The sequence below is a fragment of the Physeter macrocephalus genome, chromosome 6 (assembly GCF_002837175.3).
Source record: "Physeter macrocephalus isolate SW-GA chromosome 6, ASM283717v5, whole genome shotgun sequence".
In the NCBI taxonomy this organism is placed as follows: domain Eukaryota; kingdom Metazoa; phylum Chordata; class Mammalia; order Artiodactyla; family Physeteridae; genus Physeter; species Physeter macrocephalus.
Window position 1 is genome coordinate 77,465,480 of NC_041219.1, and position 17,708 is coordinate 77,483,187.

The 17,708-nt window shown below is 37.9% G+C and overlaps 1 protein-coding gene across 4 annotated transcripts in view; it reads right to left on the reverse strand.

Annotated features, from left to right (window-relative positions):
* Nucleotides 1-852: 852 nt before the first annotated feature.
* IPO8 (importin 8) overlaps nucleotides 853-17,708 on the reverse strand; it is a 72,582-nt gene continuing 55,726 nt past the window's right edge. For 2 of the 4 annotated variants that reach the window (XM_007115399.4, XM_024129190.3), the window contains exons 22-25: nucleotides 16,339-16,544; nucleotides 10,502-10,705; nucleotides 8,132-8,248; nucleotides 5,041-7,032 (exon numbers count right to left, since the gene is read on the reverse strand). In XM_007115399.4, the coding sequence (XP_007115461.1) occupies nucleotides 6,935-7,032; nucleotides 8,132-8,248; nucleotides 10,502-10,705; nucleotides 16,339-16,544 (625 nt within the window). In that variant the 3' untranslated portion in view covers nucleotides 5,041-6,934. Of the gene's footprint in view, nucleotides 935-1,967; nucleotides 2,133-4,430; nucleotides 4,516-5,040; nucleotides 7,033-8,131; nucleotides 8,249-10,501; nucleotides 10,706-16,338; nucleotides 16,545-17,708 lie in introns of those variants that run through there. The other 2 variants (XR_008617677.1, XR_003680297.2) reach the window with 2 other exon arrangements.

Sequence of the window (17,708 nt, forward strand, 5' to 3'; positions counted from 1 at the left end):
CATGGCCGCTGAGCCTGCGCGTCCGGAGCCTGTGCTCCGCAACGGGAGAGGCCACAACAGTGAGAGGCCCGCGTACCGCAAAAAAAAAAAAAAAAAAAAAAAAAAAAATCACAGTAATGGACACCTCCACCCCCAGAACCAGTCAGCAGTTTCTCAGTTAACTACTTTCAAAATTTCAACTTGTGTTTGCTCCTTAAAGAGGTATCTACTAAGTGTCTTGTCTTTTAGCTCCTCTATGAATGTAGGTTCCTGAAATTTTTATAGCGTGATATGAGGCACAGCTATACTATTTTTCAAGAACCATACTACCTTTGAAGAATATAGCATTTTTGCAAATAGAAAACAACATAACTTGGCTTTTAAAATGAAGTATAAAATAATTTCTACATAATTCCCTCTTTTTCCTTTCTGTTTCTCATTCTGAATTACAAGGTAAAAAAAAAAATTTTTTTAACTAAGAATAGAGACAATTCTCCTTTTATAAAATATCACTCATGTTATGAGGACAAAATTCCCCAAGGCAGCCAGGCCTCCCTCTACCCTGTTCTACAGATAAAGAAACTCCTAACAGGCCAGTGTGAAAATCAGGAGCTAAATGCAGAGACTCAGATTTTCTAAACTTACGTTGTGTAAAAAATTACCCTTCTCCTGCCTGAGCAACTTTGGCTATCAATTAATTAGTAATATCTAATAATAATAATAATACTTACAACAATAAATATTCTGTAAAACAGAAATTATTTTGTTAATGGCTAAGTCCAGTAACCAATGGGGAATGTGAAACTGTTCTTTGATGAGATATTACTATGACACTTTGGCATAATTTCTAAAATCAAAAATATAGTCATTTACCGTTCCTCCTTTTACTTTGATTTTCAAAAAAATCAAAACAGAAATTGGCAGTTTTCTGAGAGTCCCAGGCCACAAAGTTCATCTGCAATTTTGGAAACAAAAATAAAGATAACCAAATGATTGGTATTTCCAAGTTGTTCTTGAACTGCTATCAAGCTTTCAGCTTCCAAAGGAAGAAACACTTCTAATACTTTTGTTCCCTAAAATATTAAAAATTTTAAAATCCAAGTCATCCTGCAGCAGTTCTTCTAGCAGGCTCATTTCATGAGTTTGGTAGAGCTGACCCACTGAGTCAGTGTAACTCAAGACAATGCCTGAATATGTCAAAAATTAATTCAGCCATGGTTTCAAATGGTGCTTTATGACAATTAAAATATAGCCTATAAATTACACCATGCCTTTTCATTTATAGAAAGTTTTGCATGTTAAAAAATAAAGCTGACTGGGCTTCCCTGGTGGCGCAGTGGTTGAGAGTCCGCCTGCCGATGCAGGGGATACGTGTTCGTGCCGCGGTCCGGGAAGATCCCACATGCCGCGGAGCGGCTGGGCCCGTGAGCCATGGCCGCTGAGCCTGCGCGTCCGGAGCCTGTGCTCCGCAGCGGGAGAGGCCACAACAGTGAGAGGCCCGCGTAACGGGAAAAAAAAAAAAATTAAAAAATTTAAAAAATAAAGCTGACTAAAAATTAAGATAAACGGTAATACTTGAGAACAAATGCCTAACATCTATAAACACAATGTAAACTGAATCTGAGCTACAGATTTTGTCTTATCTGTTTTTAGATACAGCTTAGTTTGAAAGTAGAAAATCTAGACTATTTTAGGGAAATTTGGGTATCATAGGCAGTCTTCAGTTTCAACCTATTGTAGAATCTTGGGGTGGGGAGAAATCTTGGAGATTACCTAGTTCTGCCTCATATCAGATGTCAGCATTCTATTTCCTGTCAATCCAGGGTATATTATTTACTTTCATAGTACACAGCATAGGAGAGTTTTTGTAAACAGTGTGTTAGTTATCTACAGCACCATAACAAATTGTCACCAGACTTAGCAGCTAAAAACAACAACTGTTTATTGTCTCACAGTTTCTGAGAGTCAGGAATCCAGGAGTAGCTTACCTGGATGATTATGATTTAGGGTCCCTCAGGAGGTTATAGTCAAGATGCCAGCTAGGCCTGTGGCCTCGGAAGACTTGACAGATTTGAAGCATCTGCTTCCTAATTTATGCATGTGTCTCCTGGCAGGAGGCTTCAGTTCCTCACCATGTGGTCCTCACCGTTGGGCTGCTCATGACATGGATCCCACCAGAGCACATGGAGAGAGGAGGGAGAGAGAAAACACACCCAAGATGTAAGTCACAGACTTTCATAACCTAATCTTGGAAGTGACATACCGTAACTCCTACACGCCATTGCTCTCACAGTCCAACCATGGGACAGTGTGAGAAGGAACAGCCCAAGGGATATCAGAGTTCATTGGGGGTCACATCACGCAGGCTGGCTACCACAAGCAAAGAAGAAGGATCCAACTGGAGTCACACAACTCTAGATCCAAAGTTCAGGCTGTACCATATTCTTCAAATCTTGGTTAAAAAGAGAGGTTGAAGGCCTGTCAGAAGCAGGCACAATGAGAAAGTAAACAATCTGCTTATTTAACTTGTCTCTGCCTTCCGAGAATCTCTGGCGATGGTACCCAACCACAACCCCACGAAGGGGCTGGCCAGAGGGAGTGGCCTGGAGCCCCCGCTGTAAGGAGGGCTGAAACCTCACTGGGACACACGGGAAACATGGCGCCAGGCAATGAACCTTTCCAAATACAACTCCTCCTTTAACTATGAAATGAACACTAGTCTTGTTCCCACCAAAGCAGACAACACCCTCATGAAAAAAATACTTCTTGCTGGCATCTACCAATGTCGAACATTCTAATTTATGTGAAAATGCCCCCAATCCTGGCACCACCTAGCTGAGGGTTGTCCGACATCAGCAGCTGCGGGGAGCTAAAAATTAGGAAATTGAATTTGTAGTTTTGGTTATTGGGAACGACCAATATTGGGTTATCTGGCTTGGAAAACTGTAATAAATGCATAAAGCTTCTTATTTTGAAAATAGAAGTATATGATTTTTATTAATAAAAAATCAGTTTCTCCCCAACTCCACCAAATAAATAGAGCAAATACTTAACAAAGTAGTTAAATAAAGTACTTAAATACTTAAAGGGGAGATCAAATTATTGGCCTCCTTTAAATATGTTTGACTGTAGCCAGGAAAGTAAATAATTAGATTTTAGGTGGGATATATTGAGTCCTCCTGAATTCTCCAATGTAGCTATTACCAGAGTCTTCTTTGGGGGGACCTGGTACCAATGATAAACCCACTGTAAGCAAAACACTATGCTAGGTGCTGGGGTTTCAGTAGTGAGGAGGACACAGATTTGGCTCTAACAGCTTATATTGCACATTATTTGATTTTAAGTGGGATACATGATTCAAAGTTGACTTAGGGGCCCTTGGAGCAGAAAGGCTTCCATAAGGAAGTAATATTTATGTTCCAAAGTGAAGATGAAGAGGAATTTATCAGGTAAAGGACAGAGGGGAAGAGGAGAAAAGAGCATCTGTGAGCCTGGAGGGAGAAGAACCCAGTGAATTGGAGGCAGAAGGCAGTGAGAAAAGGATGAGAGAGTTGAGGTAGAGCCAATCACTCAGGGGCTTTGGGGCCACGTTAATGATTTTATCTGCATCCTAAAAGCCGCTGAGAGGTCTTAATCTCTCAGGTTAGTGATACAACCAAGATTTGCATTTTGAAAAATCATTCTATCTTGGCAGTGAGGTGGGCGTAAGAGAGGAGGTAAGGGGTGAGGGTCAAGCTGCAGCAGGAGAGAATGACTGCAAAGGGGGAGAAGTGAGGGGACGGTCCTCACTCACTAGGCAGTGAGAATGGTGTGTCACTCTTAACTAAGAGCTCTGTGGGGGACACAGGTGCCCAGGAGGCCTTGCTGGGTAGTTCTCATCCTCCCCAGGTTTTCCCTTCATGCCCAAGGAAGCCTTTTGGGAAAAAGTCTCCATAAGGTCACTCCTGCCTGAGTTGCTCTCAGCTCCAGGCATATTCCAAACGCTCTGGGAAGCCGCCAACTCCTAGCTCTTGAGAGGCCCCCGTGTACTTGTGAAATCTTTTTGGCAAATTAGGTGATCTCCAAGGTGAACTTCCTCTCAGGTACCCTGCAGGGAGCAATGTGCATTCGCTCACCTCCCCACCTGACGTCAGAGCCTTGTACACCTCTCCTCCCTCTACCAGCACTGCTGTCTGCCCCAGACTCTCCTGCTGCACAGCCGCTCAAAGTTCTGTTGCATACACACCTCTGCAGGATCAGCCACAGTTGCGCCGTTTATGCTTCTTCCTAAAAACATAGTCCAACCTTTTTTTCATTGATTTTGTGGCCTTACTCACAAGTGAGAAGTTTCCAACCCACTTGTACACTGATCTCGATGGAGAGAGTGAAATGGGGACAGGAAGGGTTACCATTTAAGGCTTATCTGATTTTTTTTATAGATAAAACACGTGCATACACACATGTATACATACATACAAATGCTGGTGGTCTCTGATCACATGGCCAAGTTTTCCTTGATTTCCTCCATAAATTTATTACAATTTTCAGTCTCCCCTGCTGAATAGAAAACTGGACTGTAATTCACCATATCAAATAAATGACATAATTTCGTTGTTTTCTTTCTTTAGAATTTTCACTGATTAACAATTTACTGGTTCAGTGTGGTCTTAACATAAATTAGAGGTGGGGAGGAGGAGCTTATTGTCATGCTAGCTAAACATTTGAGAATCAAAAGGCCAGCACTTACCATTCCACTCCTAATTTGACGGCAGCCCATCAGAAAATGGCTCCACCTCAGGCATTTTTTCCTTTCCTTCAAGGTCCTGATGTGGTTGAATGACCTTGCTTTTTCAGAGCTTCTGCAGCTCTTATTTGGGCACCTTGGTTGGGGGCTCTAGGCCCCAACCACTCCCCAGTCTTTAGCTGTTCCTGATGAGCCCTTGTTACCCTCCCAGACCTACGGTCACCTTGCTCCAGGTCCCCAGGAGTCAGGAAAACACACACTGATGGGTTTTTATCACCTGCATAAAGCACCTCCACATTTCAGAAAACATTTCACACAGAGGAGTTCAAGATCCTGGGAATCAGTCCGCATTTTATTTTACAGTACATTCATATGAGTTCCTGCCTTTCCAAGGTAATCATATCACATTCAGGTTAGCACTGCTGGTAACAAAACTGTACAACTACCCTGGCTTCAAAAACAAGATAGGATGATACACATTAACACCTCTTTCCCTTTAATACTGCAGAAGACAATACATCACAAAAATAAAATCACATGCCTTTTACAGTCCAGTGTGAAGGCATGTTACTTATATGTTAAAATTAAACCACTTGGGACATGAGGAGAAAAAGAAGAGCTTCAAAGCTTAAGATGTCTACAATCTCCCCCATGCCATCTTTCTCTTCTAACCGCCAGCTGGCACATTCAGCATCAATGCCTTGGGAAGAGGGGGCAGAAGAAAGCAGGGGATCATTTAACTCTGAAACTCACGGCTTCTTGGGCTACTTCTGTAAAAAACTACTTAAATAACCTAAAATTCTAAAAAGAGTTCATATTAACAAGGGATGGTAATATAGAAAGCACCTGGAGAAAATGCCTCCAGCGACTGATGGAAACTATAAGCCGCAAACATTTCACAAAAACGGACAACTGTATCATATCCAGAAATATATTAAATTCTGAAAATCCACTTTCGCTTTACTGAATGAAAACACTGTGACCCATGTTCTGGTGTTGAATCGGTTCAGAAAAACAGCTGTAACCTCCATCTGCAATATTTATCGTGGGCTATCTTGCATCATTACCATGTCAGAGTGTAGCTGACTGATATCTCCAACCCTTGAAAAATATAAGAAGCCAAACTGAGTTATAATAAAAACTAGGACCGATTAGATAGGAGAAAATTCAGATGTGTGAGAAAGCAAGAAGTTAGATTTACTTGGGTCTTTTTCCTAGATAAAAAATATTGTTACAAAATGTTTTGGACCCGGCTCCAACACAGCTGGAATGATAAGTTACTGAAAATGCAAGCCCCTATCCAGAAAGACAGTGTGCTTATGTAGCACCTTTCTCATAGAAGTCCAATGTGCTTTAGTATAACTGTCAATTAATTGCATAATTAAGTACATGGTTCAGAATATACTTGGACTGATTGTTAATTCCAGTGATGAAAGAGTCCCTGCCACTTGCTGCCAAGAAATTTTTGAGTCCTGAACTTATTAGGTTATGAGTGAAATCAATATTCATATAGGCTGACTCAAAAGAAATACCACCCCTTTCAGGGCTGAAAAATATGATGGAAGAGAGAATAAGACACTTCTTAGGAAAGCCACATCTTTAGGAGAAAACACCTTATGAAAAACCAGAGCCAGTGCATATTGTACAACCCCTGAAGAAAGCCCCCAGCAGCAGTGGGAAAAAGGGGGAGTAGTGATGATTTTGAAACCAGAGTGGCTTGTAGCTAACTTCCTAACAGTAAATTCACATAGTGAAATGCAGAATAAGTCAACATATAGCCAAGGTTTACATTTATCTAGAAATATGTTTTATGCCTTAAAAAAAATTGCAATGCACTCCAAAAAAATTTTTTCAGATAATTCATGTACAACAGAAGGCACTGTTATTCGCATAAATCCATTGATTCTGCATGGCAAAACCTGAGACGTGCAATTCCATCCAATCCTCTAAAACCACCTTGGTCATTCATCCTTTGGAGCATATGCTTTGTCCTTTGCGGTCCAATGATTTTGTTGTTCTTTAATTTCATACATTACAGTAGCTGCTTAAAATATATATTTCAGGGTGAGAAAGGTCAAAGGGGATGCAGGGGTGGAGAAAGGTGCTGCCGGACGCCAGGCAGTAACTGGCACAGCAGGTGGCACAAAAAGCAGCCCCGGCTCCCCTTGACCCTCTCCCTTCCGGCTGACGTACCACGTAGCGATGACATTTGGTCAGTTGATCTTCCTTCTTTCAGTTGTTGGTGGGCATAGGCCCAAAGTTAAATGCAGAGAGGACTCCTTTGTTTTCAAAGGTGAAGCCTCCCTGTTGTTCAATCTTCTTCTTTGCCTCTAGCATTTGCCACGAGAAAGTGGGGGAAAAGAGAAGAGTATTTAAGGTGACAAAGTTGGAAATAACTTCAAAGGAGCCAGATTCTTTAGAGTTAGTACTGTGAAGGAATATGAATCATGGTATTAATTATTCTGCCCAATTGAACATTAGCCTTTAATAAACCCGTGTCAGTAAGTATCATCGTCTTGGAGTCTGGGGATGCGGAACCAGCAGATACGGAACACACGGATACAGAGGGCCCACTGCACCACACCATTTTAACAGGGGACACAAGCATCCTCAGATTTTGGTATCCAAGGCAGGTCAGGGAAACCATCCCACCCCACCCCCACAGATACCGAAGGAAGACTGTAGTTATATTTTCTATCTTGGAAAGACTATTTGCTAAAACTGAGCAAAATAAAAACAAGGCTCAAAGCTAGTGTCTATTGCTGAAAGGGCACACTGACTTCTCACATCAGGAGAGCCGATACAGAATCTGTACAGGACTTAAAGCCTAAATCCAAGCAGAAGAACCTGGGTTCTAAACCCTAGATTCCTATTCCCTGACGTTCCCCACTAAAATACTTTTGTAATTACAAAATCTTCCATTAATTTTCTGGGAGTGACCATAACAACGTCTGTGTAAAATAATTTCTCCAGCTCAAAAACTGAAAATCAACGAGAATCACCAACACATAAAGCCCAACAAATAGAAATGGAGAGTATTTCATTTCTAGGAATACAAGCTCCCTGCAAGAACTCATAAAATGCTTTTGACCCATCTGTTGTTTAGATGTTTAGGTGGGTGACCCAGCTGATTAACTCTCCCTCAGCAAGATTCATCCCAACTTTTACATCTTACCTTTGGCTCCAAAATAGGATAAGGGTGTGAATAAGAACACCACTAAAGACACATTAACACATGGTGTTTCACAGAGCTAAGATACCATGAATGATTAAAAAGATCATACAATAATGATAATTCCTTATTATCTTGAAAGGTTGGCCTCTAACAATTTTTAGAACAGTATTTAGGTGCCACCAGGCTCATAAAATAAAAGCTGAATACTGGCACTCTGACACATGCACTCCGATCTAGAAATCATGCTGGCTGACCTGCTACCGTCCTTCGGTGCTCGGCCAGTGTGTACACCTCCTGTAGCGCCCTCCTCTGATCCTCACTGAGCGGTGCCATCAGCAGTTGGTACCAGGCAGCATCCCGATTCTGCACAGCTGTTGTATTTTGGGGGTGTGTTGAGGGAGAAGGAAAAATAAAGGAGTCCAATGACAATTATTATTTCAGAGAATAACTAATAACACAATCAAATTACAATGAAATGATCATAGACAATAGGCGATAAAACTTATTCCAACAAAGGATTACTCCTGAGTACTCACTTTAGTACTCGACCTACGTGGGGCTACAAAGGAAGGTCGGGACATCACAATTCTCTGCTTTGCCTAGTTCTCTGCTCCCTCCCCATCTCCTCTTCTTCCTGGGTTTTTACAAACTATGAATGCTGCCTAAAATCCAGATCTTGGGAAACACCTCACTCACTTGTGACCATTGTCCTCAGGAATTCTCATGCTACCTGCTCCTTCAGCATCACTTCTATACCAAAAACTCAATTTGTACCTTTAGGCAAAACTGTTCCCTAAGCCTCCTGGACTTTTACTTTGGATAGCTCACCTCAAACTCAGTACAACTGTAACCAAATTTAACATTTTACCCTCCAAACCCTCCTTATCTCCCCATTTCCATCACTAGTTCTATCAGTCTCCTAGTCAACCACTGTAAATGCCTAACATCTTTAATCATTCTCTCTCCACATCCAATTCTGTGCTGCTTTCTTGATGTCTTCCACTGATAGGCTTTTTCCCATCATATGCCTTCCTCCCACTCCAGGGCCCTATTACTCCTAAATCAATAAAGTAATTTCCTAACGCTTGGTTCCCGAGTCCAGCCCCCTTCACTTCTCTTTGGACATCATCATCAGATAATACCCCTGAAGGAAACTATCATATCCCCAAGGTCACCTCTTTATAGAAAAACATTCAAAAACACCCTAATGGACAATGGGATAAAGACAATCTCAGTCCAGAATTCAAGACTGGGGGACTTCCCTGGCGGTCCAGTGGTTAAGACCCCTGCTTCCATTGCAGGGGGCACAGGTTCGATCCCTGGTCAGGGAACTATGATCCCACATGCTGCATGGCCAAAAAGAAAAAGGAAAAAAAAAAACCCACCAGATTTCAAGGCTGGTACAATTTGGTACAATTTTACTACTTCACAGAGCCTTTAAGCAGTGGTCCCTCTATGCTAACTGAGCCAAAGCTGACTGCCTAGCTCTTGAGGAGCATTTTCAAAATACATATCCTGAGATCCCACCCAAGACCTAAGAGCTTCTTTGTTGCCTGTGGTGCACACCCAGGTCTGGAAGTAACTGCCTTAGAGCGTACCCTCCACATTCCAGTCTCCACAGTTACACTCTTCTCTTCCTCATGCTTTGGAATATCATTCCCTGTACTCTCTACCTCTTGTTCCTGCTGAATTTCAATAAATCATAGAGGTGGTTCATTAATGGTATTTGTAACAACCAGTACATTGGCATACTAAATAATGCCAATATATTACACTACCATTGCCTTGTTAGGAACAATATTTTATACACAAGGATGTTCAATTTAATATTGCTTGTAAAAAAAAACCCTGGAAATACCTTATATGTCCATCAGTGGAAATAAGCTAAATTATGGTACTACCATAGAAATATGATGTAACTATAAAACAACCTATTTAGTGGGATTTTTTCATTATAATTTGTTTATAATAATTTTCTAAATGCTTTCATTGGCTTATTATTTACTTTTAATTCTATAAGTTTTCCATTTATATCTCTCATTCTTCTACTGGGTTATTGGTCTTATTCATTTATAGAAGGCCTTTGTAATCTGTGGGTCTTAAGCCTATGACATGTACATGACAAATATTTTCTCCCAATCTTTGAGTACTTTAACTGTATTTCTAGTGTCCTTTGCTGTATAAAATCAGTAAATTGCTTATGTAGTAAAAATCTACTCTCTAATGGACTCTGTTCATTCACATGGGGATTGTGAATTGCTAATAAGTTTATGGCCACAATTTTCAAGCAACATATGTGAGATACTTCATTCTGCAAAAATCCTTATCCATTTATATCTAGAGGATGAACAATATATGCAGATACTCTTGCCTGTAATTACTTTTGTGAGGATACCCTGCAGCCTCACCCTGCCACTTTACAACGATTAAGGTTGCTGGGATTGGGTGATGGATGTTTCATTATGCTATTTGCTCTCATTTTGTGTATGTTTGGGTATTTCTATAGTTAAAAATAAATTAAAAATTTAAAGGGAATCTAAACTAATTTGGGGGAAGATCCCCAAACAACTTCTAATAGATGGAAATGAAAAACATATCTGAAGATTCAGGGAGTAACAACATACTCAGCAGGGCTTGTGTAAAAAATTGATATTCATCCACACTATTGTCAAGGTCCAATGGAGTGCTGAATCCCTCAAGGGCAGTTTCTTCCAATACTTCTTCATCCCAGTCATCATCATCTTCCTCCTCATCTTCACCTCTTCCATTATTTGACTGCATTGCTTGAGCAGTTACATTCGTCTCCTCTTCATCACTTGAAATCTCTTCTGTGAATCCATTATTTATTTAAAAGGAATCAAAACACACAAGGACAAAATATAAATTCCATAAAGAAAATAAAAATTATAAATGACATTCTAAAAATGGAAAAACGACCAAATAATTTTATGTAAAATTATAAAAATAAACCTTATCTTTACTGTAGTTGCTAAACTGAAAATGACTTAATCCTGCTCACTCAAAACAATTTCTAACTATCTCTAAAGATGAACATTATTACTGTTTTACTATGGCTGCTTCACATCCATTAATATAAAATATACTATTTAGCCACAGATTCCCAAATTAACTTTTTTGTCAAAAAAGACATAAAATGGTTATGTATTCAGTGCATGTGTTTTAAATAACAATGACCTCCCACTGAGAATTTGAGTCTCTTAGCAATTAACTAAGTTGATTATGAACTGCTCGGAAATGCTCAAATGAAGAGGTCATTTCTGCTAATAGAAACAGAAAAATATAGAAATACAGAGGAAAAATAATTAGCTATATGTGGGTTAAAAAAATTGAAAGCTGAATTGTATATCCCCATAGATTCAGTTTCTATTTTCAGGGCTGGTCTATTCCAAGCAGTTAGTCCAGTATTATAAACAACTGGAAGACAGTAAATGCAGAACGAAACCAACCTAAGAGGAGAAACCTGGAGTAAACCCAAACCAGGCAATATTAATCTAAACCTAGTTCTATAAAATGCACCATACTGAAGCACCTGGATTCAACTTCAAGGTAGGTTTAGGGATAATGCAAGAAACCATAGTTTTGACCACATACATGAAAAAAAAGAAAAAAAAAATATATATATATATGCATAATAACAAAGACAGCAAGAGAAACCTTCACTGGTTAATCATCCTACACCTCAGTAGGAAATTCAACAAGAAAGTCTGGGAAATTACTAGAAAATTTCCCTCAAGTCATAATAATTATAACCCATTAGAGAGCAAAGCGAGAAATTATAAAGAATGCAACATACTGAAAAAAAGAATTCTGTGATTGTCTGCATATATTTAGCAAAATAAACAATTACAAGAGACTCACTTCAGAGCTAAAGACACACACAGACTGAAAGTGAGGGGATGGAAAAATATATTTCATGCAATGGAAACAAGAAAGAAGGGGTAGCAATACGCATATCAGACAAAGTAGACTTTAAAACAAAGGCTATAATAAAAGACAAAAAAGGGCATTATATAATGATAAAAGCATCAATACAAGAAGAGAATATAACATTTGTTAACATATACACATCTAAATATATAAAACAAATATTAACAGACATAAAGGGAGAAATTGACAATAATACAATAATAGGAAGAAACTTTAACAACCCACTTACGTCACTGGACAGACCATCCAGACAGAAAATCAATAAGGAAAGAGTAGTCTTAAATGACACATTAGGTATAGGTAATATGTATCTACTTAATAGGTATCTACAGCACATTACATCCCAAAATGGCAGAATACACATTCTTTTCAAGTGCACATGGAACATTCTCCAGGAGACAACACATGCTAGGCCACAAAACAAGTTTCAACAAATTTAAGGGGAAAGAAATTATATTAAGCATTTTTTCCAACCACAGCAGTATGAAACTAGAAATCAATTACAGGTAGAAAAATGGGAAAAACATAAACATATGAAGACTAAACAACATGCTACTAAAACACCAATGGATGAATGAAGAAATCAAAGAGGAAATCAGAAAATACCTTGAGACAAATGAAAATAAAAACAGAACTTTCTGAAATCTACAGGAACAGCAAAAGCAGTTCTAATAGGGAAGTTTATAGCAGTTCAGGCCTACCTCAAGAAACAAGAGAATCAAAAAAACAAACAACCCAGTCCAAAAATCGGCAGAAGACCTAAACAGACATTTCTCCAAAGAAGATATACAGATTGCCAACAAACACATGAAAGAATGCTCAACATCATTAATCATTAGAGAAATGCAAATCAAAACTACAATGAGGTATCATCTCGCACTGGTCAGAATGGCCAGCATCAAAACATCTACAAACAATAAATGCTGGAGAGGGTGTGGAGAAAATGGTAGCTAGTGGGAAGCAGCCACATAGCACAGGGAGATCAGCTCAGTGCTTTGTGTCCACCTAGAGGGGTGAGATAGGGAGAGTGGGAGGGAGGGAGATGCAAGAGGGAAGAGATATGGAGACATACGTATATGTATAACTGATACACTTTGTTATAAAGCAGAAACTGACACACCATTGTAAAGCAATTATACTCCAATAAAGATGTTTAAAAAAATGCAAAAAAAAAAAAAAAAAAGAAACAAGAGAAATCTCAAATAAACAATCTAACCTACCATCTGAAGGAATTTGAAAAATTAGAACAAAGCCCAAAGTCAGAAGAAGGAAGGAAATTATAAACTTCAGAGAGGGAACAAATAAAATAGAAACAAAAAAAAAGTAGAAAAGATCAAGAGCTATTTTTTTTGAAAAATAAACAAAATTAATAAGCTGTTAGCCAGGCTCATTAAGAAAAAAAGAGAGAGGGCCCAAATAAATAAAACAAGAAATGAAAGAGGAGAAATTACAACTGATAACACAGAGATACCAAAAAATCATAAGTGAACACTACAAGTATTTATATGCCAACAAATTAGACAACATAGAAGGAATGGAAACATTTCTAGAAACATACAATCTTCCAAGACCAAATCAGGAAGATATAGACAATCTGAATAAAGAGATCACTAGTAGTGAAACTGAATTCATAATAAAAAGACTCCCAGCAAACAAAAGTCCAGGACTGGATGGTTTAACATGAGAACTCTACGAAATGTATAAGGAAAAGCTAATACCTATTCTTCTCAAACTATTCCGAAAAACTGAAGAGAACACTCCCAAGCTCATTCTATGAGGCCACCAAAAGCAGACAAAGACACTACAAAAAAAGAAAGTTACAGGCCAGTATCTCTGATGAATATAGATGCAAAAATCCTGAACAGAATATTAGTAAACCAAACTCAACAATTTATAAAAACAGATCATACACCAGGATCCAGTGAGATTTATTCCAGGGATGCAAAGATGATTCAATATCCACAAATCAATCAATGTGATACACCACATTAAAAAAAAAAGAAAGGATAAAAATCACATGATCATCACAAGAGCTACAGAAAAAGCATTTGATAAAATTCAACATCCATTCATGACAAAAACTCTCATCAAAGTGGGTATAGAGGGAACATATCTCAACATAATAAAGGTCATTTATGACAAACCTACAGCTAACATCATACGCAACAGTGAAAGCTAAAAGATTTTCCTCTAAAGATAAGGATACGCACTCTCGCCACTTCTATTTAACATACTATTGGAAATTCCAGCCACAGCCATCAGACAAAAAAAAGAAATCAAAGGCATCCAAGTTGGAAGGGAAGTAAAACTGTCACTATTTTCAGATGGCAAAATACTATATACAGAAAACCCTAAAGTATCCACTGAAAAGCTTTTAGAACTAATAAATGAATTCAGTAAAGTTGCAGAAAGAGAAAGCAAGAAAACAATCCTGTTTAAAATTGCATCAAAAAGAAGTAAAAACCTAGTAATAAACTTAACCAAGGAGGTGAAAGACCTCTACTCTGAAAATTATAAAACCATGATGAAGGAAATGAAAGATGATACAAAGAAATGGAAAGATATCCCATGTTCATGGATAGGAAGAATCAGTATCATTTAAAAAATCCATACTACCCAAAGCAATCCACAGATTTAATGACTATCAAAATCCCATGATATCTTTCACAGAACTAGAACAAAATCATCCTAAAATTTATATGGAACCACAAAAGACCCTGAATTGCCAAAGCAATCTTGACAAAAAAGAACAGAGCTGGAGGTATCATGCTCCTTGATATCAGACTATGCTACAAAGCTACAGTAATCAAAACAGTATAGTACTGGCACAAAAACAGACACATAGATCAATGGAACAGAATAGACAGCCCAGAAATAAACTCCTGCATTTAGGGTTGATTCATCTATGACAAAGGAGGCAAGAATATACAATGGGGAATATCAGTTTCTTCAATAATAGGTGGTACTGGGAAAACTGGACAGCTACAGGCAAAAGAATGAGATTAGAACATTTTCTCATGCCATGTACAAAAATAAACTCAAAATGGATCAAAGACCTAAATGTATAACCAGAAACCATAAAACTCCTAGAAGAAAAGCAGAACACTCTTTGACATAAATTGTAGCAGTATTCTGGGGGGTCTGTCTCCTAAGGCAAAGGACACTAAAGCAAAAATAAACAAATGGGACCTAATTAAATTTAAACACTTTTGCACAGCAAAGGAAACCATCAACAAAATGAAAAGACAACCTATAAATGGGAGAAAATATTTGCAAATGATATGCTACAGTAAGGGGTTAATATCCAAAATATATAAACAGCTCATACAACTCAATGTCAAAAAACTAAATGACCCAATTAAAAAATGGGCAGAAGACCTGAATAGCTATTTTTCCAAAGAAGACATACAGATGGCCAACAGGCACATGAAAGACGTTCAACATTGCTAATCATTAGAGATAGGCAAATCAAAACCACAATGAAATATCATCTCACCCCTCTTAGTAAGAATGGCTATCAACAAATAACAAATGTTGGCAAGAATATGGAGAAAAGGGAACCCTTGCACACTGTTGGTGGGGATGTAAATTGGTGCAGCCACTATGGAAAATGACATGAAGATTTCTCGAAAAACTAAAAGTATGATCCAGCAATTTCACTGCTAGATATATATCCAAAGAAAACAAAAAAACACTAATTCAAAATGATACACACACGCCAAAGTTCACAGCAGCATTATTTACAACAACCAAGATAAGGAAGCAACCCAAATGTTCATCAACAAATGAATGGATAATGAAGATGTGGTGAGATATGTGATGGAATATTACTCAGCCATAAAAAAGAATGAAATTTTGCCATTTGCAACAACATGGATAGACCTGGAGGATATTATGCTTAATGAAGTATGTCTGAGAAAGACAAATACTGTATGTTACACTTATACGTGGAATATAAGAAATAAAAGAAACAAATGAATATAACAAAACAGAAACAGACTCACAGATACAGAGAAAAAACTAGTAGTTACCATTGGGGAGAGGGAAGTGGGGAGGGGTAAGAGTAGAATATTAAGAGGTACAAACTACTAAGTATAAAATAAATAAGCACAAGGCTATATTGTACAGCACACAGAATACAGCCAACATTTTATAATAACTTTAAGCAGAGTATAATCTATAAAAACAGTGAATCACTATGTATGCTGTACACCTGAAACTAATATAATATTGTAAAGCAACTATACTTCAATAATAAATAGATAAATAAAGTTATGAATTGTTTATTCCTAGAATTTTCCATTTAATATTTTTAGACAACTGAAACCATGAAACCAAAATTGTGGTAAGGGACTACTATAATTAAGTCAAACAAACCCAAAATATTTGTCAAACGTGTAACAGGCCAAGAAATGTACACCTGTTTCATGTTTCCAAATAGACTAAAACTCAAAGAAAACACATACTCAAATCACAATCAATTCTAGCATTCATTGCAATTAGAACACTTTACCATTTTCTTCCATATCAGCTTTCTCTGCTTTTGAGCGATCTTCCCGGTTTACCAGTTGTTTGGTAGCACAGACCTGCTTTAGGCCAAGGAAAAGGAAAAGAATTGAGGGCACAATCTGTCCCACCACAGCATCTACTCCAGGAGGTCGATTTTGCAATTCCAAAAGAATACTCAGTCCTATTATACACATCTTCCGGTCATGATGCCTACAAATTATAAAGGTGAAAAAAAATGTGCACATGAGAAATGAGAACAAATTCTGAAGAAATTACAAAAAGAAATGTCCAAGGTGTATTCTAAGGTTCATTCACTGGAGTTACACAGAGGTATCTCCATTTTGTACTATATGAAATCCTATGTAAATCAAGTTTGTAAACCAATTATCATCATCAAAGACCTATGGGAGTCTGCAATTAATATGGTGAATCTTGTGTAATATCAATTTATGATAATACAAATGCTGTATCTGGGCCTTAGCATACCAACTTTTATTAAAACAAGAATACCTGTATATGACAGCATAAAATTCCTATCCAATGGAAAAAATGAGAAGTCTCTTAGACTTTGTCTTCATTGGATTGGTCTACAAGGTATCTTGGCACATACACTGTATACTAACCCCAGGTGCCAAAAGCTCTTCCAAAAACTCAGCATCTAATAAGCTGAACGTAATAGCTATAAGTAAATCTATTAAATGTCCTGCTCTATAAAACAGGATAAGGAAAATTTAATTCTGAAGGAAAAATGTTTGACCAATATACATTATACACATTTGTGTATGAATGTTTCTTCTAAATTGTTTAAAACTAAAAATATTAAGAATTAAAAGATTTTCTATATTAGTATAACACTTAAAATTGCAGGCATGAACAAAAAATTCACTGGCAGTGATTCAAAATGAGAGTAATATACAACAAACCCAATGACAAATATATTACTAGCTTCTATTATTCTTCATTATTTCCATTGCTTGATTGATTCAAGTTACTAATGCCAAAGTATAGTATACTGTAACAGGAACTGTGCTTGACCTGATGACTTTCTCATCCATGTAGCCTCTAACTAGTAGTGTACACCAGGTGTCAAATGGATCAGAGTACAAAAGATGATTATCGAGTGGGGCTCTGAAGAATCCAAGGGAGCACAATCCAAGCATACCCAATCTATACAATAGCTGAGACGGATTTTCTATTTTTGGAAAATTGCTTATAGATGCTACTAACTATAACTGTGAATGACTATATCTCTACTCTCTAAATCTTTGTCAGAGATAACTTTAAGCACAATTTCTTTTTTTTTTTTTTTTTTTTTTTTGGTGGTATGCGGGCCTTCCTCTGTTGTGGTCTCTCCCGTTGCGGAGCACAGGCTCC